The sequence below is a fragment of the Uloborus diversus genome, chromosome 4 (assembly GCF_026930045.1).
Source record: "Uloborus diversus isolate 005 chromosome 4, Udiv.v.3.1, whole genome shotgun sequence".
NCBI lineage: Eukaryota > Metazoa > Arthropoda > Arachnida > Araneae > Uloboridae > Uloborus > Uloborus diversus.
In genome coordinates this window covers 6,523,507-6,551,436 of record NC_072734.1, presented here as the reverse complement: position 1 = coordinate 6,551,436, position 27,930 = coordinate 6,523,507, and the positions used below count along the sequence as shown (strand labels likewise).

Genomic DNA, 27,930 nt, shown 5'->3' with positions numbered 1-27,930 from the left:
AATTCTCGAAGAAAATGGGGGAAAATGACGGTCATTTCCAGAATCATAGCTAAAAATTACACAAAAAATCAACTGACTAAATTTATGAAACATGGCACAACCAAAACTATTCAGGTTAGTGTTGTGTTTTACAAGGTTTTTGATTTAAAAACAATGATCAATTTAACAATTCACACATATGTACAAAATATTTACAATGATAAAAGTAATTTTCTTATAATAAGTAATGTTACATTTAATCAGGATGTTGGCTTTTGAGCACCAAGAAACTTATGTGTATAAACTAAGATTATTTTTTTAGTCATAAAATATTAAAAGAAACTGGTATTTTAAAATAAATACATGAGCTTAAGTTTTTCAAAAAAATATTATGATACAATTTTCAGCTTTTCATACTCAAATTGTTTGATTGGCATATGACTCCACAGTTCTTGTGGATTTCCTAGCAATCCTATTGGAACCTGTTTAATGAATGAAAAGCAGGATATCAACATTCAATGACAGTGCAGTTTAAAAATGTAAATTTACATACAGTAAAATCTGTGTAAGTTGACCACCTGCGGTGCACTACTTTAGTGGTCAACTTTACAGGTTTTACTGTAAGGGGCCATTCATTATTACATAAGGATGATTTTGGCAATTTTCGACCCTCCCCCATGTAAGGGTACGTAAGATTTTTCACCCCCCCCCCTATTCTTACGTAAGATTCCATTTCTTTTTACTTCCTTTTACAAAAAAGGAAGTATTGTATTTGCGAAAAAATTTTCACTCAAAAAACGACCTTAATTTCCATGTTGCTCACCCCTGAATGAATGTTGAGTTTTTTTTCGACTCGACCACACGTGGATAAGTGCCTAAGAACGTATAGACACGCCAAATATCCATTTTTACGATCCCCGAGTTAATTACAACAAGTTTTCTCGTGACGTCTGTATGTACGTATGTATGTATGTGCGTCGCATAACTCAAGAACGGTATGTCCTAGAAAGTTGAAATTTGGTACGTAGACTCCTAGTGGGGTCTAGTTGTGCACCTCCCCATTTGGTTGCATTCGGATGTTTCTAAGGGGGTCTTTTGCCCCTTTTTGGGGGGAAGACATTGTTAATTTCGATGTAACTCAAATGATGTTACAATTTGGCGGACACTTGGCGATATATCGCCAGCTTTGTCGCCAACTTGGCGATTTTTTTTTTAAAACTGGTTTCAATTTAGCCACTGTTGGTGATATTTAGAAAATAAACTGTTGAATCACATTAAAAGTGCCAATAATGGGAAAATTACACTAAATTGGAGTAAAAGGAAGTCATGTGAGGCACACATCAGCTCGTTTCAAAATAATAAAATAACGAATCTTACATCACTGGATCAAATTCACTACAGTTAAAACCTGTAAAGTTGACCACCCTTGTAAGTTGACTACCTGTCTAAGTTGACCCATTTTTCAGGCACGGAATTAGCCCTTATCATATAAATCAAACTCTAAGTTGACCACCTATTTAAGTTGACCACTAAAGTAATGCACCGCAAGTGGTCAACAAACACAGGTTTCACTGTATTATTAAATTAAACCTTTTCATGTAAAGATATATTTACTAAAACGCTGGAATCTAGACTGAATGTTTTTTCCACATTTTTTTGTATATGATGCGATACTAATTAAGAATAAAACATGCCACTGCGATTCTTTTATTATATTTTACACTAATCATTCTTTGTTAAACAAAGAATAATCAGCTCATCTTACTACGTTTTTTACCTTCCAGGCACAAATGAAATATAGTCCCTGCGAAACCACTAGACCGCACGATTTCTAATATAAAATATCAACTTGGTAAATAATACGTAAGAATATGTTTGACCCCCCCCCCCCCCCCAAAGTAAGGGTATGTAGAGATTTTTCCAACCCCCTCCCCCTCAAGACCCTTACGTAATTAATGAATGGCTCCTAATACATTTATTTGTTTTTTTAATTACACTTTACTACTTTTAATATACTTTAGCAATGAGAGAGGGAAATACTAAAAGAGGCGACTGTATCACATTTAAAATCTGCCTTTTTTGGATGTTTGTAAAAAATATTTAAGAAAATATCTGGAAATAGAAATAGGAATAACAGAGTGGCGACAGATCAGAGAAAAGTCAGGAAACTTTATCACTCAGGGAATTTTGAAAAAATAACAAAAATTCAGGGAAAATTGATTAAATGAAGAAAAAAAAATTTTTTTCTTTGCAAAATGAAGTATTTTAATTCCCTACGAGTTTTCCACCAGTTATTTGTTTTAAAAAATTTAAAATTAATGAGGTATGATTATACACTGCTGCATATTTGTGCACCTTTTTTCCTCAAGTATTCAATCTCAGGATGAGCTTCCTAAGATTACTTCTGTGTCTGTAAAGTTGTTCATTTTAGCTAGCTTGAATTTTCCTTCCACACATTCCATGCTACATAAAATAAACAACCCTACAGGCAAAGAGGAAGCCATCATTATTGACTTTGCTCCCTTGCCTTTACTCATTGTCTTGAAGTATTTAGCTGTTATCACAATTTCAAGAAAAAAAAATCTTGTTTTTTTTAAAAATTAATGCTGATAAAATCTTAAAAGTTATCACTTGGCGTTTTTAATTTAATTGCTAAAATTGAATTTTGACTGAAAATCAAATTAGTTTTTTTTTGCTATGGTATTATTCGCTGTCACTTCAGATTACATGAAGGTTTTTTTTTTCCAGACTTTAAACTCTTTTATTTTAAAACCATATACATACATATTTTGAAATTAATAATTGTTTTTGCATTTCAATGTTGTTTGTTACTAAAGTAATCTAAGATTTTTTTTTTCAACAATTAATGAAATCATTTGAAATTGAGTTGTGTACATAAATTTTTTTATTATTTTTTAATAGTTAAAATGCTGTATTCATTCATTAAAAGTTAAGTTCTTGATTAGAAAATAGCTCACTATGACTGGTTGTTGAAAGATTTCAATTTTGTTTTACATAAATATGTGTATTAATGATTTATGTAAGTAAAACTACATTACTTCTATACTTTAACTATCACTTTATTATTCGTGCCGCAACAATTATACTGCTTGAAAATTCAGTTCAAGATTATTTCCATTTAAATTTTTGAGTTTTATCATGATTCAATATGTCTTTAACAGTGGTTTTAATAATTTCTTAGAATTCTAATGTTAACTGGCTCCTGTAATTAAAGTATTTGTTTTATATTTCCTATAATATTTCTCTGTCGATAATTTAATATACTATTTTTACCCCCTCCCCCAAAAAAGGGGCATCTTTTCGAAATATAGTTTTAATTAACAGCTTAAACCGTTTTAAACACTGTATTTTATTTAATATGTAATGCTTTTCAAGGAGGGCGAAGACAGGAAACCATTATCATTGGTAGCGTAAATCAGGGAAATTTGGTGAACTTAATTAGGGAAAAGTCAGGGAACTTTTTCTTCCAGTTCCTGTCGCCACCCTGAATAAATATTACTCAAAAGTCAAGGAGCCTACAGAGACAAGAATAAAATAATTTTGAAAAAAGAGAAAAATTCACATGATCAAATATTTGAGTTGTTATATTTGTATTGTTAACTCAATGCTTCAGTTCATAAAAATTTGCTATAGGGATAAAATATAAACAATGAAAACTAAATTGCAGAAACAGACAAGGTTTCATCTTCAACAACTGTCTCAAAAATATCCATACAAAAGAATTAAGTCATATTTGTTACACAGCAGTTTTGTTGGCTTCTGCTTCAGATGTAAGGTATTGTAAGTCATTTTCACATTTTTCTGTACTAATTTACCATGTATTGATAAAAAAGCTAATTTTTTATTGTGAAAAGTATTCTTGTTCAGACTTCATATTATGGGTATTGTCATATTATTACATTAATGATGATTAAAAACAGGCTACTTTATTCAGGCATTTTTAAATGTCATAAACATAATTTTAGTTAATATTTTAAATATTGGGGGCTCACCAGCCTCCGAAGATTGCTTCGCTCTCTTATTTGATTTGCAAAGATTTAAATGCAAATAATCAGTTATCCAACGTTTTGAAGCACAAAAAATGCCAATTACAGCAGACACGTGTTTTGGTGTTACAAGGAACACCTTTTTCATTGCAAAGAAGTATGAGCATCTGGATGAAAAGTCATCCTAGAAAAGCAACACAACACGGTGGAACAGGAGACAACATAAATACGAAAAAATAGAAATTTAACAAAACAAAAAAGGCAAAATATCGCCTGGAGCCAAAATTTATTATATAATTCCTTCAGGAAAAAACCGTTAAGTAATTAATTTCGAAGAAGATCCATAAACAATGCAAATAGTCCAAAAATGAACAACTCTGAATAAATTAGCAGTAAATTTACCGGCTGGAAAAATGGAAAAACTATGTATGGAAGCAATGTAACAAATGGAGAAATGCAGAAAAAAACAGATTGAAGGATAAACAAATTGGAATTAGTTGATCACAAAACGAAATAATAAAGCGAAGAATGAAAAAATAAAAAAAAATTTAGCTTACAAAATTAATTTAAAAAAAAAAATTAAACTTTCAAAATTTAAAATAAAAACCCACAGGTGCAAACGTGGAACTTGAAGTACTTTTGTACAAAATTTCAAGGCTGCAGGGGGTTTCCTGGGCGCAGGCCCACCACTGACATCCTGTCACAATTTCTTTTACATAACTTTTTTTTTAAATGTACAAAGATAACTTTAAGATTTTAATGAATTTTAATAAAATCAAGCTGTTAAAAATTAGTTTAGTCACAAACTGCCGATTTTTTTTTGGAACATTTGATTTCCAACAAGTGGTTATCGGTCTAGTGTTAGCTCAACATAAGGGCATTGTTTTGCTACTTTATGAGGTCATAAGTTCCCCATTAGTAACATTTTTGATGATTAAAAAGGGTAAATGGCGCTACTGTCTCAGATACATAAAGAATCTAGTTCAAAGATAAAAGGTTTTAAAGTTACTGTAAAGAAGAAATCCTGTTTTGTTTTATTAAAATACAAACACATGTAATTTTTATGACTTTGAGGTGTAACCATATTATTTTTTAAGTAGGTTTCATGACTGCTGTTCTACACAAATCAATAATTCAGGCATTGACTTGTAACAGAAAGCAAGTGCTAAAAAAATTTCTTTGGATAGTTTTTTCCATTGAAAATTTAATCTTTGTTACTTGGTATATTCTCTTCCCAAGGTTAACTCTTCAAATTTACAGTAAAAGTAAACTTTGATTTTTGATTCCTTAATTTGCAAAAGACAGAAAGGTATTCAAAGCAATTGAACCAAATTTATTGGAAGTCTAATATTGATAATTTAAAGTAAAATTTAGCATCAGCGAACATGTAAACATTTTACCTTTTGGGGGAAATTGTAATGGAATCCCCCCCCTCCACACAAACAAAAAGTATTTTTATTGTTACATTGACGCTACACAATATACAACCAAAAAGGAATACTTTATTTCAGCACAATTAAACCATTAATTTTTTTTTTAATTGATAAAAATGATTGCAAAAAAAAAAAAAAACTATTTGATATTTACCTTTAAATCTTTTATTTTGCTTTCTTTTGTCATATGTTCTCTAAGCAGATGATTTGTGCCTTCCTAATAAATAAAACACATTAAGTTTCTAAATAACTTAACTTAAAAAGAAATATTAAAGAACTTCATTTGAATTCTAAAAAACAACATTCAATAAAACAATGCAATATGATTTCATTTTAAGGCAAAAAAGCTTACAATGACATTTTAGTAGAGCAGAAGGTCTGGATTACTCTGCCATGTAAAGGTTAAGAGCAGAAACTGTACATTTTTCATTTTTCTTTTTTTTACATTTTGGTCATCTATTGTCTTAAGCTTTATTGCACAAGCTTGCCTTATTAATTTCCGTTGAAAATAAAGCACGAAAAAATGTCCAATTCCAACATTTCTCTATTGAGCCTTTCAAAACGCATTTACTATTGTTATTGTTATATATAAGCTAGTTATCTTAATTTTTTTCTCTACAGATTAAAAAGAAATAGCCAACAAAATTATTTCATATAAAGTTAGAATAAAAATTTGCTATAAGTACTTTAAACAAAAATTCAATAATAAAGTCAGTTTAAATTTTTTATTTTAAAAATTGTTCAATAAGCTAAAGAAGCAAAACAATATATATTCAGACTCTTTTGTAACAACTCCAGGGCTCATAGCAAAAGGGAAAAAAATATATAAGAGTTTAAAAGGAAAAATATATATGAGTTTGGTTGCAAAATATATAGGAGTTTAGATAGAAAAATACACAGTCGAGTCCCGACTAACATGAGGGATGCGTTCCAAGACTCCTCGAGTAAGTCGAAATTTTGCGTTGTGGAGAAATATATGTATACAGTTTTTTTTTTGAAAGCATGCCAAATTCTTTTAGACACTTATAAACACCCCTAAAACTACTTTAAAGCATTCCTCAATTGTACACTAAAGTTTTTTACATAAAGAACTGAATTTTTACTGTATTTAAAAAATAAAAAACTGTTTTATTCAACATGAAATACTTTGAGATGTACAAAATGAATGATCAATGGGAATGAAAGACATAAAATAAAACAACACAGTATGTAGTAATCATAAAATGCTGCTGTATAATAGTACTGAACAGTAGATACAGTAACTATATTTATGAATTAAAAAATGAAGATAATGATGATTTATGCTCCAATGATAAGGTTGTTATTTTTATCTAACTAGAAAGTCGCCCATCATGGTATAACAGGTGAAAATTTGCATCTACATTTGAACGCAGCCATTGCCGGTTTGGTGATATTTTGGTAGTTTTAAGTTTTAATCCTAACTCCAGTGGATTAACCCTATTTTCCAATAGGTAGCACTCATTGGTGACCATTTTTCATTTCTTCATTCCAATGAAATGAGTCTTACCAGTAAAACAGTTAAGTTACCAGATCGAGTTCAGTCTTGTTACAATAAAGCCTTTCCTTGCATGTTGAACATTACCAAAATACATTATCAAATTATCATGCCGTGGTGAGAGTTTCATTGTTGAAGCACGCGGGTTACTTTATTTATATGAGGGTACATTTTTAAATACAGTTGCATCACCTTTTCTTTTATAACGTTTTGATTTGTGGCAACAGCCCTTCTTCCTGATCTCTTTAACCCACAATTCAAGAGCAGCTTCAATTTTCATGACATTTACTTTGGTAGACTGCTCTGCAAGCTTAAATATTGAAATTAAGTTCTGAACTTTTAAAGATATCTTTTTGTTTTGACTTTTAATTATGCGTATGGAAGATTCACTCATACTTATTGTCGCACTACAGTCGACGTTTTGTAGTTGTTCAATGTTCAAGCATATTGAGAATCTTAGCAATTTTTTTTTCAAGCAGAAACTTTCTTTTTCTTCACAACGTCACAAACTTTCGATGAAGGTACCACTAAGGTGCCAGTATATTTCATCAACTTTCATATTTAGAATGAAAAAAAATATTAAATGAAAGATGCTGACTGGTTATTTGACGCACTAACAACGCGATGCCTAGACTAGTTTAGTGTGGGAACTTTCACTGTCAGTGATGCTTAAAGGGATATAATAACATTTATGAAATCAATATTAAGTAGCGGATACTTGCTTTCAAAAAAATTTCGTGTTGTGAACGAAAAATTCGCGTTGGCTCTAAAGTTTGTTACTCGTAAAAAATTCGCATTATAGCCATTTCTCATAAGTCGAATCATTTAGTAGCGGGAGTCAACTGTATAGGAGTTAGGTAGAAAAATATATGGGAATTTTGAAAAAGGATAGTTAAAAGCACTGTGCAAAAAAAAAAAAAAAACTGAGCGCCATTATCAACACAATTCTATAATGCATGAAATCATAGCAATGTGAAAAGTAACAGATGTCAGAGGAAATGAATTTTGATACCCATAGCCGCTTATATAAATCATGTTTGTTTAAAACAATTTTGATTCAACTAAGCAAAATTGTGCGGGCATGTTTTTCTTTTCTTCTTTTTTAAACATGGAATTCTACATACAATTTAAGAGAACTTTATTAAATTTATATCCAAACAAGATATTATTAAAAGTATACTACTTACTCAAAATATCCATTTGCTGATTATTTAAAGAATTTTATCGCAAAACAGTATGAAAAAGCAATTACAAAATTCAGATTTTAACATACGTGCTTTGAAAAATGCTTCTTTTATTGATTGCTAAAACTAGGTAATAATTACTTTGGACATTAATTTTTCAATGTTATAAATCTGCCTTTAGTCCTGGGTATTGGTACCTCATTGCTTCAATGCCAACACAAACGACGAGGAAGCTGAGAGCACAGAAGTCCTGTTGACTCCATGTCTCTCCCCATCTCACTGGTAGAACGTTTCCTGAGAAAACCATTACAAAAAGTGTGCAACACTCTGCCTCCCCTTCATTTCATCATTTACAGGAAAAAAAACTAATTTTACTAAACAAAGCCAAAGTCGCGAATGCTACCCGTTTGTAGGAAATGGTCTGTCTCATATGCTTGATTCATTTAAGCGGCTTATTTGGTTCAAATATTCAGCAGTTTTTCAATGTTAAAACAGGATTTTTTTTTTTTGTTTCTGTTGTTTCTTTCGAGGAATTGATTTATTAAAGTGGCATTTTCAATTACCCGGTGCTCACTGTAATTGGCATTATCCATAACTGACAGTTAATGTCTGCATAACATATGCATAAAGGGTGAATTGGACCTAATCTGCTGAACAAAAGAGTGTTTTAGACGAGCCCAAGTGGAACATAGAACTATCCATTATCCTGTCCAATTTGTAACACTGTAACCGAGTTAGAGTAGATTGGAAAAAATGAGCCAACAAAATAAAAAAATCTGAGATTAAGACCGATTCCTGAAATTCTTGGAAAATCTACACACAAAATAGGTACATATTTGAAAAAAAAAAAAAGCAGACAAAATCCTATTAAATGACACTTAGTTCATCAAGATAGTTATATTTTTCAGCAAGCTACAAGCTTTGAAACATTTGAAGTACTCAAAGTTGAATTGGTACCAAAATCTGTACACCGCATTTTCAAAAACAATTGTTTGAGCTACAATAGTTTATTTGAATTACATGTAAGATTATATGTGAGAAAATCTAAATCTTTCAAAATCTTTACAGCAGTACACTTAAAGGAAACATGACATACTATTAAAATTACAAAGTAAACTCCTTAAAAGAAAGTAATTAATTGAAAACAAATTAAAAGTTGCAAGTAAAATCATCTATATTTTGTATATTTCATAAAAATAAAAATAATTAAACAGAAGTTTAGTACATATGCCAAATTTAAAGATGTAAGAGCACATAGAGCAGTGGAGAAAAAAGAACAAATGTATCAAAGGTTTTTGGATTTTTGGGTAGCATTTAACATCCAATGAAAAAAATATAGGAGTTACTGAGAAAATATAGGACAATATCTGACAAATTGTGAAAATGTGGGAGATATAGGAGGACTATAAGCCCTGCAACTCCTTTCAGCAATATATTGGCTATACCGTCAATAAACTGCTGTTTCCAGCATATCTTTACGGGAAATTTGATTACTTCCCTTTTAATGTCTGACATGGTGTTAAAAAAGTGTTTATTTTAACACCATAAAACCATTTATTTAAATGTCAGATATCTTGGTTTTAAACTGTAAAAATCCTTAAAAACCATTGCAGCAAAGTACTTCTTATAAGCTATGTATGCACACTGATGATAATTTTTGTACAAAAGAATTCAACTAAGAAAAATAACTATAGTAGGGACAAACCTAACCTGGCAGCATTGTGAAAGCTATGCAGGTCCCAATCACAGCATTATGATGCTGCCAGGTTAGGTTTGCTCCAACGATAGATGCAAATGTTTATGACTTACTGATCAATTTTTTAACTATGTCCATGCATTTTTTACATTCAAGGTAAAAAAGATTGTAACAAATAGGTATATAGAAAAAGATGCATTCTTACCTCATAATAAATGCGGGTGTCAATTATTCTGATTATTAAATTATCAACTCGAAGGAAATACCTCATTAAAACAAAAAAACTGTCAGGCATAACTCTCTAAAACAGGGGAAAATGTACACGATTACTTAAATACTACATCAGAAAAATATATTACATGCTCAAAATATTACATTACAATCACTTATTTGTACACAATGTAAAAGCTTTTTTTAGGTTAAAACATATTCTCATAATAAATAATTATATTGCAAATGCATTATTTTAGTAAAAAGGGGGTTTTCAAGATTTTCTGGAAGTAAAAGCAGCTATATCAAAATGGTTTGTTTATTCTGCCTTAGGCAGGTCAACAGCACTATCTAAAATTGACCTTTTTTTTTTTGCATTTTGGACTATTTTCTTCAATTTTATTGTATAAATATGCTTGTTTGGTTTCCATAGAAAATAAAGCATGAAAAAACTTCAAATTCTAATGTATTACTGGTGTTTGTTGGAAAGCAAAAACTCAATTGTTCACATAACTCTAAAACTCACTTAATGCCATTGACCTGCCGGCAGCAGTACTGTTCTTGAAACCATTCTAGTTATTTTTCTAAGAATAAATTTGAGTGTTAAAAATTTCATTGATTTTAACACAGAACAATTTAAAAGATTATTTGAACTTTCTATGATTTACTTTTTAGCCTACTTTCCCAGTAAAAGTCAGAAAAAGAAGAAAAAAGCATGAAAGAAGGCTTAATGCAACTTAAAAATATCGCGAAAAACAAAAAAAAAGTCAAAAATAAATAAAATAATTAAATAAATATCGAAAAATTAAAAATTGGAAAGTAGGGTATTGAGATGGGGGAAAATGTCCGTCTGTGTCCCCCCCCCAATAACTTTTGAATGAATTGTTCGATTCAAATAAACTTTTTTTGTTCGAAAGATCTCGGCGAGGACACCTCATTCCCATATTTCACTTTTTGATTTAAACTATATTTTGTTCAATTTTGAAGTTCAAAAAAACTTAACATTAGTGCCTGTTGAAAATAGCTCTTGACGGCAAACTCCCGACTCCGACAATTTAGGGGCACCTGACACTGACTCCTGTGCCCGACAATTAATCGGACTCCGACTCCCCGACTTCGACTTTGTAGCTTTGGCAAAAATTTATGCACGGAGGACAAATGACTGACTCCGATTCTTGGATATTCGACTCCTTTATCCCAAATTGAGACAGATTCTGACTCCGCAGCTATGGTTTTAACTGTGAAATAATTATTGTTGATACGACGTGTTTTTATTTTCACGCTAAAGTTTTAATTTAGGTATTCAGTTTTCGGCGAATAAACTCGAAGTCATTCATGTTTCTACATAAAGATATGCGCAGATGATTTTTTTTTCTTTTTGGACAATGAAAATTATTTTTTTAAGTTGACACTTTATTGTTTTTATTTATTTTGGTAAGTGCATTAATTCATTAAAAAAAATATTTTTGGCAACAGGGGAAAAAGAAACGATTTTTTTTTATAGGATGTATCTATTTAATGAGCTTATTAATTTTAATTTTTTTTTTTTTCGTTTTGAAAGCTGTTAAAGATTTTTTTAATGGAAAAAGTGTATTAGCTGTGCTTTGTTTAAAAGGTGCTGCTATTTTAGGTGCTGCTATTTTATTTGTTCGTTTTTTTTTCTTTTTCTTTTTTTACGCATCTAATTTTTTTAGATGAGTAAGGAATATTTTATTCCTAGAAATCAGCTTAAAATATTAAAAAAATATGTTTGAAACAATTTGCGATTTTAGCTATTTTTGAGAATATTTATCAGGTACTAGAAAGTAGTATGGGTATACGGGAAAATAGGCTCGTTTAGTTCTAGACGGAACTTCTTGTAGAGTTATGTGATACAAATACTTAAGTGTAATCAATGTCCAGATGAATGATTCATTGCAACCAAAAAAATGAAATGCACAACTATATGCTATGCAGGTCCTACATTAGAAATTTCAATCATTCACTTTTTAAGTTACGCAAGACACATACACACTTAGTGATTAATGCACAGCGAGAGAGCATGCCAAAACTGTTTGATATGACAAAATGTATGAAGGGTGCCAAAATTAATTTCTTGGTTGCCGACTCATTCATACAATACCAAGAAAAATCCATTCAAAATCAATGCATGGATGATTAAATTCAAAATACAGTTTGAAATTTTTCGAGGTGCAATACTTCCATTACTTTATGAACATAACAAGAAGTATGAACAGTAGAACCTCATTAATCCAGGCTAATTGCTGCTGAGCCCTGTTCAGATTTTAATACAAATACAAATACAAAAGTGACGACCAGCAACATGCTCTGGGCCTAGCTAGACTGGTTCTAGTCAATTTACAATCCCCAATGAAGATCAATGGCCCTCTTAAAACTATCTACTCCCTTGCTCATTACCACCTCTTCTGGTAAGCTGTTCCGAGGTTCCACTACCCTGCTAAAATAATAATTTTTCCTAATATCCATGTTAGCCCGAGATTTAAATAGCTTACTTAAAACAATGACCCCTTGTCCTGTTTTCAGTGCTAAACTTCAGCCCCGTAACATCTTTCATTTTAATAAATTTAAACAACTCAATCATGTCCCCTCGGTCTCTTCTATGCTCAAGACAGTACATTTTTAGCCTTCTAAGCCTGGAATCATAGTCTAAATGAGAAAGTCCATTTATTAGCCTTGTAGATCGCCTTTGAACCCTTTCCAATACATTAATATCTTTCTTAAGATAAGGAGACCAAAACTGAACAGCATACTCCAAATGAGGTCTTACTAAACTTCTATATAAGGGCAGAAGAACTTCTTTAGATTTGTTTGAAATAGATTTATTGATAAATTACGGATTTACTGGTAGCCTATTTAAACTCTTGTTATTAGCTCAATAGTGATCTGAAAGTCTTTGTTTAAAGTTATGTATCAATAAAACAATTTTATCCCTGATAGAGCATGAGGGCTAAATACATCAATGTCATAAGTACAACATTGCATCTTCAAACTCATTCGGTTTGTTAGGTCAACGAAAGATTACTGAATTCAGTCCAACATAATTAATTACAGAGCAGATGTATTATGCATTGTATTCAAACATTTATCAAAAGTAGTTGTCATTAAAAAACTAACTTAGCTTTTGAATCATAATTATTGATTTTTCTTTTTTCAAATCTAATTTTAGGCCTTTACTCACAAGCTGTTAGGATTATACAGAATTTCAGGCCTCAGGGATTCAGATTTTTGAGGTTCTACTGTAGAATGATTCTAACATTAAGATTTCATGAAGTAAAAACTATGCTGATTCAAAACAAAATTCTTGTAAGCAATAAAACATTCATGACATTACTACAGGAGAAATAATATAAAGAAAAATACTTACAATTTTTACTGTAAACTGAGCAATTCCATTATCAGCTAATTCATCTTCAAACAAAATAACATCTTCATAAAACAAAATTTCTGACTTTACTTTCAGTTTTTCAATGTCTATGCGTTCTTCAGTTGGTTCTACCTGAACAAAATGAAAAAATTGCTATGCATATTTCTGTAAATAAGTCAAAATAATTTACAATGACATTTCAATAGGAAAACTTTCATTAAATTGATCTTTTTTAAAAAAATTTTTAGAGATAAAAAACAAGTTTTTGTAATTTTCTTAATAGTTTTACTAAAGTATCAAATGAGAAATATAAAAGCTGTTTGGTTTCAACCAAGTGTTTTTTTTTTAAATTTAAAATTGGCTTTTTGGAAAAGCTGAACCGTTTCCCCAAAATGTTTTCATAAATTTTACATATTATTGGAAAATAAAATCCAATTAATGCTAAGTAACCAGCAAGCTTTAGACATAAATTACCGATTAATAATTTTGCAAACTTATTCTTTTTAAAGTAATTTAAGTTTGCTAAATGGTTTTTCTTTCCTTTCCTTTTTTCTTTTAAAAAATCAATGCAACATTTCTTATCAATGACACTTTTCCTATTAGGTACATAAATGTACAAAGCAGAACAACTAAGTTTATCCAAAATTACATGGAGAAAAAATTCAAGTAGTTTGTCGTTTTTATTTTTCTTTTTCGCTTCAAAACAGCCCAAAAAGCATATTTCAGCCAAAACTTCATTTTATTGCTTAATTTACTTGATTACTTAAGACTAATAGATATAAACCATGTATACATGAAGCAATACAGTGTATATAAATCTTGGAATGGTTTGGGATTTGCAAAAGAGACCAAATTTTTAAGGGAAATTTTATCAACAAATAAGAGATTTTCTCCTTGTCTTGGCATTTGCAAATATATCAATGATATCATTGTACTCTACATTTTGAAATCATTATTTAAGCACAAAGATGCTTAGGATGATAGTTTTCCTTGCTGAAAAAAAGATCTCAAAAGGGGATTCCATTCTTTTTAAGAATAAAAATGATCATTCTGCAGTGCAATTGGATATTGGCATTGTTAAAAAAATGTGTACAATAGTCTCAACATTTGGAAACCCTGGAGAGAACTATGTATTAAGGGTATGTAAGAGGATTTTGGGCAACCCTGAAATCTAAGAGGAGTGGCTTGTGCCCTACATGCCGATGTGGTAATCACGCTCTGAACACAATCAGTGGCGGATACAAGGGGAGGGTCATCAGGGTCATGAATCCCCTAAACAGTCAACAGTAGCATCCTCCCACATTGTGTTCAAACACCGTATGCATAAAATGCAAACGATTTCAGTTGTCTTTTTGATTCATTAATTTTTTTGAAGTTACTTTTTGAAATTTCTTCTTGCATTGTTTATAAAATTAAATCCGAATGTTTTATGCCAATTAGAAGCCCTATGTCTGACCAATTTTGTGCTTTTTATTGACAACCAATCATTTTAAGAAATTTTTCATGCCCAAAACTGTATATTTGTAGGGGGGGGGGTCATTTTTAAGCATGACCCCCACCCCCTTGCCCCAAAAATGGCAGTCTGTATCCACCCCTGTCCACAATAGATGATGCAATCAGAGCAAGAATAAAAAGCTATATAAAATTTTGATGACAGAAAATATCTTTGTAACTCCATGCTCTTTTTATGACAAATTATTATTGAAATGTGTTAGAAGAATATTTTCATTATTTGGATTTGTGTTGTCAAAAAAAAAGGAATACATTAGGTTTGAAAAAGACTTTAGAATTTGTCTTTTTATTAGAGGTTTTTCATTAAAATGATTTTTTTTTCTTTTTTAATAAAGAAATTTTATTCCTAAATGTATTAAAGTGAGAGAAATAATATCTACAGTGAAAAACATAATGATTTTCTTAAAGCCTACATGTCCTTTTTGTATAGTGTTCTTACTGATACTTTACGCACATTATTACATAATCTGCAACTTTTTCTTAAATTTTAAAACAAAATATGTGTTGCTCTTTTAATTTTTAAAGTTGTGTAATATACATCAGACTTGTGATTCATTTATAGGTACTGTAAAATACATTCTATGCTTAAGAATGCATGATTTTGATTTTACTTTTATTTATTTATTTACCATAGAGAGTTGTAATTATAAGAAACTAATTTATAAAATTTTATTCTAGTTTATTTACAGTTAATTATGTCTCAACTCTCACGGTAAATCATTTCTTAGATCATTTATTCATGCCAAGGTCAATTTACGTGTAGTATTTTTTTTTAGTAGTTATAGATTTTTAAACAATATTTCTCCTTTAGAAAACTCTACTTATGAAGAAATGAAATTATCGAGATTTCACTCATAATTATGTAATTAATCATCAAGAAATTAGGTACAAATGTGAATATTAAATATTCATTAACAATCAACTCATAAAATCTTAATGACCTTCGAAAAATAAAATTGTTCATCTTACAAAAAGTGCTTGAACCAAAGAAAGTTATAGTTTACTCTCCCCCCCCCCCCCCACTTTTCTTTTAAAACATTTTTTTGACCAACTCTGTACAAAACAGAAAAAACACAATTTTTGCATGCCTTATAACTAGTTCATATCATTTAAAAAATGCAGCAGTTGTTACTAAAGTAAAAGAAAAATGTTCTTAAATTTAAATTTGCATTAATTTGCACTAACCTGTATTTTATCTGAATTTTGCAAAGTTCCCTTATAGTTGGTGCCGTAAGTCCAATCAAATGGTTTAATTACTCCTTTTAAATGTGGGCTTTCCATCCTATAAGTAATTTTAATTTTAGTTGGGAGAAAAAAGAAATATTTTGTTTCCAAAACTTCAATGTTATTAACAAATCCACAAATAACCTGAACAATGGGGTTGTTTCTATCAGTCAAAAGTACTACTTTTAGTCATTGAAATTGATTGAATGAGTAAAAATATAATATGGAGCAAGAAAAAACTTTTCAAAACGTTTAATTTTTTAAAATGTCCAATTTTTCAAACAAAGCGTGGTCTTTATGACCTCACAAGTGATGAACTTCGGCGCGTACGCTCGCTACCACCCCCGCGTTTCCAGCTTATGATTATTCAGAAGCAAATTAAATATTGTGCTCCTTCTTTCAGAATCGGAAATGACCCCACTAGGGTGATCAAATAATTGGAAGCCAAAATAATAATAATAATAATTTATACAATACTGTTTTTTTTGATAAAAAATTTCTTTTGTAAAATTTGGAATTAAAATGAGAGTCCAATGTCTTATTGATGATTTAAATTTTAGTTATGTTGATATATATCCAATATTTTCAGTCAAGACTAACTAAAGTCTTCGAAATAGTAAATGCATCCCCAAATCACTCTTTTTTTTTCTTATATTACTAGGGGACTCTGCCCCCAGCTTGCTAACGCTCACCAACCCCTGAAGATTGCTTTGTAATCCCATTTGATTCGCAAAGGTTTAAATCGTCAATTAGAAAAAACAGATTAAAGACGCATTATCAAACGCCCTTTGGAACAAAATGCACCCTTTCCCTGGGTTTCAAAATAACTTGTACCAACTTGCAGAGCCCTAAGAGCTTAGAGGCTACTGAGCATTGCAAAACCTCAGTTTTGTACGTTTGAAAAGTCATATTTGTGATCCCTGGTAACATATTTTGCTCTTTAGCTCGGGGATGGAATTGAGTTGAGCCTAAGATTTTCCGTTAAAATCGAAACTCTTAAAATTTATGAATAGGAAAGAATAAACAAATGAATCGAAAAGACGTAACACTATGGTAACGAAAAAAAAACATCAATAATTTGAATGGAAATGAGATTTTTCGAACTTGATTAAAACTGCTTGTAACTTTTTTCCTTTGGAGATAGAAGCTTAGCTTTTCGACTGTAGGTCGAGTTAGATCTGGAGTTAAAAAAGCCGCACTTTCCAGTGGTGTCAAAAAGAAAATTGTGGGACAATTCCTTCGCTTTTTAGTCTACTTTCCCAGTAAAAGTCAGAGAAAGAAGAAAAAAGCATGAAAGAAGGCTTAATGCATCTTAAAAATATCCCGAAAAACAAAAAAAAAAGTCAAAAATAAATAAAATAGTTAGATAAATATTGAAAAATTAAAAATTGGAAAGTGGGTATTGAGATGGGGAAAATGTCTGTCGGTCTGTCTATCCCCCCTAATAACTTTTGAATGAATAGTCCGATTCGAACATTTTTTTTTTGTTAGAAAGATCTTGGCGAGGACATGTCATTCCCACAATTCATTTTTTGATTTGAACAATTTTGCGTTCAATTTTGAACAGTTCAAAAAAACTTAACATTAGCGCCTACAGGGAAATTCAAATAAAAAATAAATCTTGAACTTTGAGGCGAAGTGGTTCCAAACAACCATTGTAGGGGAAAGCTTTTGATGAAAAACATGTATTGAAAATATCTTTTTGATTTGAACAAGTTTTCGTTCAAATTTGAACAGTTCAAATCTCTTAACATTAGCGCCTAAGGGGAAACTGAAAGTCAATATAGATTCTGAACTTAAAGGCGGATTCACTTCAAAGAAACTTTGTTGGAAATAGCTCTTGACGACCTACTCCCGACTTCGACAATTTTGGCGCTCCTGACTCCGACTCCGACTGCTATGCCCGAAAATTACTCGGGCTCTGACTTCCCGACTTTGAATCTGACTTCGTAGCTTTGGCAAAAATTTATGCACGGAGGAATAATGGCCGACTCCGACTCTTGGATATTCGACTCTGACTCCAACTCCTGTATCAAATAATAAATCCTACTCTGTCTGCAAATATTGGCAGACTTGCGGACGTTTTGGGAAAAATGACCGATTTCAACTCGGAGTGTTTGAATTTAAAACTTTCGGCTCTCGAATTTAACTCTTTTGTCCCAAAATCAGATGGACTCCGACTCTGACTCCACAGCCATGGTTTTTACTGTGAAATAATTGTTTTGAATATGTTTTAATTTTCAAGCTAAAGTTTTAATTTATGTATTCAGTTTTTGGCGGAGAAATTCGGAGTCCTTTATGTTTCTACATAAACATATGCGCAGACGATTTTTTTTTTCGACTATGAAATTTTTTCTTTAAGTTGACATTTTATTGTTTTTATTTATTTTTGAAAGTACATTTTATCATTCTTAAAAAATTTTTGGCAACAGGGGAAAAACAAACGATTTTTTTTTTGATATGATTATTTTAACGAGCTTTTAATTTTAATTCTTTTTTTTTCTTTTTGAAAGAGGTTGAAGTTTTTTTTTTTTTTTTGATGGAAAAAATGTATTTAGCTGCTTTGTTTAAAAGGTGCTGCTATTTTATTTGTTCTTTATTTATTTTTTACGTATCTACTTCTTTAGATGAGCAAGGCATACTTTATTTCTCAAAATCAGCTTAAAATATTTAAAAAATATGTTTGAAATAATTTACGATTTTAGCTAATTTTGAGAATACTGATCAGATATTAGAAAGTCGATATTGGTATACGGGAAAGTAGGCTCGTTTAGTTCTAGACAGAACTTCTTGTTACTGATAGATGTAATGAAGAAAATAGCGCCTAAATGTTAGCTAAGGCTAAAAAGTTTTAAATAAAAACGCAAAAAGCACCTGCTGTATTCAAGTTAGAGCATTGCAACAAATTGCCTAGAACGTGGAAAATTCTACCCTTTCCAACGATATATAATATTAATCTGTGGCAAGTAATTTTTTACCCCTTTAATAGGCAATGTACGCGAAATTTGAGCTTAAAAAATTAATTACAAAAAACCTACCGTAAAATACCGAAAGTAACCCCCCCCCCCTATTTTCAAAACAAAACTTGTTAATTTCAGAAGGGGAGGTTATAATCGAGATTTTTTTGAAAAATGAGCCAAAATAATTGTTTTTAGTAGAATTAATTTTAGAGTCAGAAAAGAAATAAGTAAATAAGAGTTAATATTAATGAAGAGTGAGAAATTAATTAATAAAAACCTGTCTTAATCTTCAAGTAGTAAAAAATTGCATGTGCGCGCCATTTTTTTCAAAAGAAAGGATTTTGTACCTTAGTTGGCGAAATCCCTATAATTTATCGCTTGAAAATTCATCATGTACTGAATTTAATAAGGTTACAGGAAAAGAAGCAAAATCTTAACGTTCTTGTTTCAGAATAAAAGCAAAAATCGCAATCACGGCCGCCAATTCGTTACGAAGATTGTAATTTCGAAAACTGAGCTTTGCAAAGTTCGCGAACGCAAACAGAGACAAATCTCTTATTTGATTTTGTGAAATATACATTTCTGATGATCATTAACTCGTTCAATTATTTTATTCTGCCTTTAAAAAAGGCAATTTTGAAATTTCGCGCTACTTTTTAAGCAACGCATTTCCAAAATGGCGCCACGTTTTCAAAATGGCTTCGTGTTGAAGATTGTTCATTTTCACAAGTCAGAACAAAAACACTCCTTCTAAAATAAATAAAAAGCAGTACAGTCAAATAAATTTCTGCTGTAATACTGTCAACGAAAAAAAAAACAGGCGCCCTTGCATCAAAAGGAGTCTAAACATTTTGGAAGGAATAAACCGTGGAGACCGTTTTTTCTTTTTTGTTCAAATCATTCTGTTTTCTTTCTTTCTTTTTTTTTAGAAAAGAAAACCTGCACATGGGGGCGGGGGGGGGGGGAGAACTAAACCTCTGTAATTGCTTTTCAAGTAAAGCAGAAAATGTTATCCTTTTTTTTTAGAGGGAGTGGAAAATGAAGATGATCAGATTTTTTTTCAGGTGAAAAAGGGGGGGGGGGGGATATTCAGGATTTTAAAATAATTTCACTTTCCACCAAAAAAAGGGGGGGGGGATATAATCGATAGGGGGGTTACTTTCCGGATTTTGCGGTAAATCAAATTTAAAAAAAACAAAACCCCAGGTGCAAACCACCAAGACTCGAAGTAATTTTGTACAAAATTTTAAATTTGTAGGTGCTATGGGGCCTCCTGGACGCAGGCCGCCACAGACTTCCTTTAAAGTTTTTCTTTGACCTTACTTTTATTTAATATAAAGAGATTATTACAATATGTAGATGTAAAATAATATTTCATTTTACATTTTTATCAATTTTAATGGAGTTAATTTAGCATTAGCTGTTTTACTTTTTTCCCCTGTTAGCTACTTTTACAAAGTTATATGATTCAGAAATAAAAAAATATGCATTAGTTCGTGTACAGTTATAAAACAATTTCTTTTTTTTTGTGACTAACGTTTAATACTTAATTAGGCACTTTCATTATGAATTAAAATTGTTACATTACTAATCATTTTATGAATATAAAATAAAAAAAGAATATTATATTACTTTGTTACATTAATTATGTATTAATACATCATAAAAATATAGTACATAACTGTTTGGTTATTTTTAATAATAAATGAACAATATTACTATGATTAAAATAATTTTTATACTAAAAATAGTGTAGTTGAAGATATAAATATCGAAAATATCAAAACACCATGATATTTTCCAAGATTAATAGTGGATATATATATCGTGATATATATCGGCAAACCCTGCATCTTTATTAGGGAATTAATTTGGTTTCCACGCCAAAAATTGGCAGAAAAAAACATGTTAAGCTTTTAATAGTGAGAGAAAAAAATAATTCGAAATGGGAAAAAATAAAAGTACAAATGTTAGACGATAAAAATATTTCACAATTCTAGAGTTTTATATTTTTTATCTCACTTGCCTAACAATCAGAAATCATTAAATATTTTAAGATGATTTTAATGTCAAATATTTACAGAGAAGTTTTGAGAGAATGGATTGAGTTTTGAAGGATGGAAAGACGTTGGCTGAGTGCAACAAGGAGTTTCAGCAAAAAAAGAATTTTTGCTGTAAAACAAATTACACTCAATAGTTATTAAACTAATAGTTTATTATAACCATATAATATTGTCTAACACGCACATAAATTGGATCTTGGGTTGCTTTCCATCCATTTTTCGCGCAAAAAAAAAAAAAAATAAAATAAAAATCAAAAAACGGTTTCGAACAGCTTTTTCATCTCCTTGGAGTCTCATCTTACTTAGCACACCCAATATTTTTTATTAAGGAATCAGTATTACTGAGGTGTCCAGATTAATAAGATATCACTACATTCACACATAACACATACGTATGAAAAACCAGCACAGATAATCTAAATATGACCTTGATTCTGCCCATGCTTCAGCAACAGCGACTTTTAGCGAATCATTCTTGCTGTCCACCATTTTTAACGCATCGAGTGCATTAAACTCAATGGCAAATCCATTATCATGTTCCAACCTTAAAACATTGTTAGCAAATGTCATTTCTGGGACCTGGGGAAGCTCCAGTTCTTTTTCAAATCTGCAAAAAAAGAAATAAAACATATAATAAAATAATGCACATTGAAATCACATTTTAATTAAATTTATGTCATCACAAAAAATAATTAAACCGGCGATTATCTCAGCCATATAAATGAATACTTGCACTTTCTTTTCTACTCCATTCAAAGTTCTCAGCAAAATGACAGGTGAAGATTAAGCAGTAAGTTACCACTCTTAAGCCAGGACCAAGAAAGCAGAACTACATGCAATGTACTGAAAGCCAGTTATGACACCCAGAGACTGCAGTTTTGTCCTTGAGATGGACTCACCATCCTGGAATAGTCAATAACAAAGCTGGAGGCAGATGTCATCTCATTGGAAGATGAAAGTAAGCTCTGCTACAATGAGCCGACATCTGCCTCCAGCTTGGTTATTATTGATTATTCCAGACTGATGAGTTCATGACAATGACAAAACTGCAATCTCTGGATGTCCCAACCGGATTGTCGGTAGGTTAAGCTTGTTTAAAAATAACTTCAGAATTGCAGAAATGTTTTGAAGTAAATATATACGCTAGGAAGTAATTAAATAAAAACGATGAATAATTTTCAAATGCTTAAACTTTTCTTGTATAAGAATTAGCGAATGAAGCAAAATTTATTTTTCCTTTCCTTTTTTTTATTTTGTAAAAATATGCAATGAAGCGACAGGTCACATGCGCCTAACTACACTATACCATCAAAAGTATTGGGACTATAAAAACCTCACATTTTTACAGATATCTCAAGAAAAAAAGAGACCAATTTTTCTGTAGCTTTCGTCACATAAAAGGTATGACCCAGTTGTCATTTTACAATAAAAAGTATATCACCCATGCATTCAGGGGGACCAGCAACAAATTAAGAAAACAACAGAAGTTTTTTGACCATCTTTCATGAAAAAAGCTGGAAATCAGTTATAAATTTCGGAAATATGTTTGAGAAATAGATAGAATTTGTTTTCAGATTATTGTAAAAGTATCACTTATATTCAGAAAGAATAAGCATTTCTTTCAAAAATACCAATTTCGATTGCAGGTTTTGGCCTATAATATGCTAAATTTTCCATCAAACCATAAACTTTCAGAAAACTTGACAGCATACAAGAGAAGTATACAATAGAACCCCGATAATTCAGAGTAATTGGGATCCGACCCAATCCAGAATATCGAAAATTTGGATTATGCGGAGAATGGAAAAAAAAAATCAATTAAAACATGCTTACTGAAAATCACCTTTATATGAAACACATAGAATTACACATAAACACATGTTTAGTTTGTTATTACAAAGTCTCTAATCATACAACTTTTGAATCAATTTTTTTCCCTACTGAGGAAAAAAAATTGATTCAAAAGTGGCATTGCCAAGAAAAGGGAACTCAATCAACGACATAACATGGTCTTGCCAGTGATAGGGTAAAAAAAAAATTAATGTTATGGATATTTGACGATCCTCAAATTGTAAAAAAATTGATCGATCCAGATTATACGGAGATACGGACTAAGGGGGTCCGATTTTGCAAGGTTCTACTGTAATACGAAATTTGAAATTTAAATATTGAAAATTTCATAAAATACGAATGTTTAAAGCAAATAACTTTTCACTGCGCAAGCCCCAAAGGTAGCGAGTCAGCCTTTCAACCCTCGAAGGTTGTTTGAAACTGCATTTTTGGACCTTCAATCTCAAAAATTTCTGGGGGAGTGTCCCCAAATCTCCTTCACATCACAAAATATTTTGCTTTTAGAACTTTTATTTTGAAAAAATTACAGAGAAGAGTGACCAATTCCCATCTACCTAACATCATCAAAAATTGTGGTTTGGAGCTTTAATTTTGTCAGAGGTCAGAGGAGTCTTTGAACGCCCTCCTATCCCCTAATGTAACCACAGATAGCCTAAAAACAAAAGAACGAGAGAAGGGCCCTCAAAATTTTCTTTTTTTTAACATCACCATAGATTATCCAAAATTGATCTTTTAGAACAAAATTTCAAAAAATGTCCGAGGGAGAACCCTTGAACTTACTATACCTTCAAATTTGAAATATTATAAATTCTTTTTCTCTGGACGTAACACGATTCTTTTCATTCGGGTGTTTTTGGATCAAGTGTAAAATAAGAAAGAATGGGGCTTTTTTTTGAAGAGGGGATTCCCTAGGGATTTTGCTCCTGCTGCCTCCTTTCTCAACAATTCTGCATATATATAAGATGCCCATTTATTTTTTCTTGAAAACAGGGTATCTACTAAGTTTAGGCAATTGCTTGTGAATATTCAAGAAAAAAAAGAATGGCTTTTTCAAAAATAGTTTATGACCACACTTGGTTTGGCGACAGATAATTTTGACCATGGCGACAATAGAGGAATTGCTTAAAACGATCAGCGATATCTACAAGTATACAGCAGCGCTGTAATTTAGGAAATAAAGTTGTTGAATGTCTCTAATTACGAAATTTTTAGTTTGCAACCTAGAAAAGTAGCAATTACTATGATTTGGAACAGAGCTTTCTTGCTAGCTCACAAATTATTCATAAGCAAAAAGACTTTCCATGAGTATATCAGGGAGGGTAAAACGTAAAATATTTTTAATAATTATGTATTATTTAATTTATAAGTATAAAAATGTTTTAACAGAGACTCCTGGTTGAAGGATTCAATGCTCGGTTTTGTCACTTTAGAACAAGGGACAAAGGGACGCATAGAAGGGGGGGGGCAGTTTAAAAAGGCTTTTTTTCTTTTTTTAATCTTGTTGTAAAAATCCTCACAAGCTAATTCAATATTAATTTTGCAGGTCAATGTTAAAAATCGGTATCTTAGAGCCAGACTAACGTAAATCACATAATCGTTACTTTACAGGAGATAGGAAAAACATTTGTCTGGCGCATGCAAAGGATAGATGGGCACTCTTTTTTTTAACAGACAAATAATTAGAGGATTTTTTTTTGTTTAGAATTACGTTTACATGGCTCGATGTGGACTCTGATTCTACATACAAGTAATAAACAGAAAATCTCAAATTTTTGGGCTTATGTCAGTCTGGCTCTGAGGCACATAAATGAGTTATTAATTTAAATAAACCTTCACAGTAAATATTTTTTAGACGTTTTTGATCACCTGTAATCAAATTTATCTTTTTCCAAGACATGAAGTAACCGGCCTGGACACCGTGATTTTGTCTGAAAACTGAGACTGTCCCGTTCAAAACGGGACGTCTGGTAAACCTACCTATATATAACGCTTTTTTTATAGCTTGTGCTAAAAAATTTTTCTAAATGAGCAACATGCTGCAAATATAGTTTGAGGTACGCTCAGTTTTGCTGATTTAAAGGTTTGCTAATTTCATTTAAGCCGGTAGCTTAACATAGCTTACTTGCAAAAATCACATTTTCTTGTGTCAACACTTTCATTATCTGAAACACAATGAGGCGCTTTTAAACATCTTGATGGCAAAATGTGGCTTTTGTTGACAATCACATTCCACGATCGAAATCGAAATGTCTGTCTTTTTCCAACGTTCGCCGACAAATTGTCCATGATTTTAGAGGAAGAATTAGATAACATTTATGTAAAGACAATTATCATGAAGGGAAAAAGAATATCTGAATGAAAAAGTAGTACGAAATTCAACACATTTAGACAAAATCAGCGCCAACATTTGTTGTCAAACGCATTGTTTCAGGTACGGTTCAAGATCTCAACGTGATGCTTTTTTTCATCTTCTTCTTCATTACGGGATCCTGCCACTAAGGGCTCCTGCCATGCAGGATAGAGGGGGGGGGGGATTAGAATCCCTATAGGAAAAATTACATTTTTCATGCATAGAAAAAGGAAGACCGTGGTAGCCCGATCGGTAGAGTGTCGGATTTGGGGCCGGAGGGTCCTGGGTTCGAACCTCGATGGTCGAAGACCCAATGTCGTCATTAAAGGGGACTGGGCGATGTTAAATATGCTCGTGGTCTCAATGTCCTCCAGGTGAAACGATACCTCTGAGTGCTAGCACCAGGTAGTTATTAGCTCCTGGACTAGTTCTAAATTCTCATTAACTGTTCGATCCGGTGATGGTGCTGCCATCTATCGGTACATAAAATAATGGAGGCAAGGCACTTAGTATGCAGTCCTCGACATAAATACAGTTGTAGTCAGTTGTGACTCTGAATAGGAATAGGAATAGAAAGAGGAAATGTAGTTCGGACGAGACCGATCATCACCACGTTAGGATATGTCCCTGTTCCGAAGATAATGTAACGTTGTACAACAAAAAAATCTGCAAAATTCTGCATGAATGAACACCTATCCAATTTTGGTTGCGTTCTACGAAACTCACCGGTCGACCGGTAAGTAACTGGTTACTAACCGAAGCGTTCTATGATCAACCGGTTACCACAGCGGCACAGCGGTTACCATTCTAAGCAGTTGATTGGTTGATTGGAGCACGTGATCATTAGCTGTCACGTGATTAACTAACCGGTCGCTCCCAGTCGAGCTCGTCGAACGCAACCAATGACAACTCATGCTCAGATGATTCACGTGTAATTTTTACGTTGATACAACTGTAACTGCGGTCTTGTGGCGTGGTCCAATTATTTTGCTTTGGTTCACTGTGCGATCACTTGACAGTTCTGTATGGAAAATGTAGGGATATTTAATTTCTTTTTTGCTCAAACCATTTTTTGATGAATATTTGTTGCTTCATTTATGTATCTAATGTAATGTATGACTGCTTTCTTTAAGTACAAGCAATGTACCACGATTTGTAGTCTTAAATGTTTTCCTTGTTTTATATTATGTATCCAGAAATATGTTTACTTTCTTTACCAAATAGTAATCCATCACTATTCGATATATTCAGGAAAAGTATTTTGTATGTTATAATTGTCTTTCTTAGGGACTTTATATCATAACATACTTATCAGCTATTTTGCTATGTGTGTGCAGTCATTCCATCCGCTAATTTCATTAAGTTTGTATGTGACTGTATTCCTTTAATGTATTGATAAAATTAATTCATATTTTTAATGTGCAGAATAGTTGTAATGTTATTAATTTTTAGGAATAAAATAAGTTTTAGTCATGGAGTAAGGCATAGTTAGATTAACTCTCAATAGATTACCATTTTATCAGAATTGATTTAAAATTTAAAAAATATTTTATAGCTCAAAAAATTTTGATTTTAACATATGTTCAAGCAAATGAATTTCCGCCCAGGCATGGAGATCAGAAACAAGTTTGTACATAGCCCTTGGCTTGCTATATTCAAAGGCTTGTCCCTAAGTGGCAATGTAATAGTAATAGGGGTTATGGTGGCCTGGTCTGTAAGACGTTAGCTTGTGACAGTGACTGGGTTCAATGCAAGCCAGTCGATGATCCTCCACGTTCAGCAATAGTGACTGGAGCATGTTAGGTATATTGTAGTCACAAAATCTTCCAAGTTCCCATTCAAAATCTAACAGGAATTAATGCTAATATTTATTGTAAGTTTTCCCTTAATACAGTTGACTCTCTGTTTAACGACTTTCAAGGGACCGCAAAAAATCGTCCTTAAGTAGAATGCATCTAAAACTACAGTGGAGAATCTGGGACAGTGAAAAGTCGTCTTTAAATAGAGCAAGTAGTTAAACAGAGAGCTAACTGTATATTGTAAAACAGTTAAAGCAAGCCAGGGTCATGCTAAGCATTCGCCTCCGTGCCAAATACAATAAAATTATAAATTCGATCTATGCTTTGGTGAAAGTCTTGGTGAACGCAAAATTTTCCGAACTTTCTACAAAAAATAGGAAAAAGTTTTCCCCTCAATCCTAAAAATTATTAGAAATTCTGCAATTAAAAAAGTATCAAATTGGGAGCTCAATGTCTAATTGTTATTAAGTGTTTATTAACTTTAAGTGTATGTTGCATATTTAAAATATATGCACTTACATTGTGTAATTTATAAAATTACTCCTTTGTTTTCTAATTGAAGTTTTCTAAAAAAGATTTCAAAATTAAAATTTATTAAATGCGAGTGTTTGGATCCCAGTGAATAATCCCAGTGGTTTTAAACCTTTTTGGATAAAGAAGAATAAATTAGGCTGCAGATTCAGAGTGATTTTGGGTTAAAGGAGTCGGAGTCGAAGGTTTGAAATTCCAATAGGCAAAGTCGGACATTTTCCCTCAGATTC

General features: G+C 31.6%; 2 protein-coding genes across 2 annotated transcripts in view; one reads left to right on the top strand and one right to left on the bottom strand.

Moving 5' to 3' along the window:
• Window positions 1–338: 338 nt before the first annotated feature.
• Window positions 339–25,306, bottom strand: LOC129219787 (TIP41-like protein). The gene is made up of 7 exons (XM_054854086.1): window positions 25,143–25,306; window positions 21,597–21,776; window positions 16,108–16,204; window positions 13,411–13,542; window positions 10,021–10,116; window positions 5,574–5,636; window positions 339–461 (listed from the first exon to the last, which is right to left on the bottom strand). Exons 1-7 carry the CDS (start codon window positions 25,304–25,306, stop codon window positions 369–371), a joined length of 825 nt encoding a protein of 274 aa, XP_054710061.1. The 3' UTR covers window positions 339–368.
• A 1,022-nt stretch (window positions 25,307–26,328) lies between these two features.
• The window catches only part of LOC129220039 (protein TFG-like), a 32,721-nt gene continuing 31,119 nt past the window's right edge, over window positions 26,329–27,930 (top strand). Inside the window, exon 1 of the mRNA XM_054854371.1 lies at window positions 26,329–26,404. The gene's annotated coding sequence lies outside the window, so the exon portion shown is untranslated. The remainder of the gene's footprint in view (window positions 26,405–27,930) is intronic.

Bases quoted from the DNA above. Each gene is read 5' to 3' on its own strand.
- LOC129219787 (XM_054854086.1), bottom strand. From the start codon at position 25,306: ATGGACAATTTGTCGGCGAACGTTGGAAAAAGACAGACATTTCGATTT. The intron at 13,543-16,107 runs GTTAGTGCAAAT...CATTTTGTTCAG, and splicing joins AAAATTCAGATAAAATACAG to GTAGAACCAACTGAAGAACG. The intron at 462-5,573 runs GTAAATATCAAA...TTCATTAAACAG, and splicing joins GCAAAATAAAAGATTTAAAG to GTTCCAATAGGATTGCTAGG.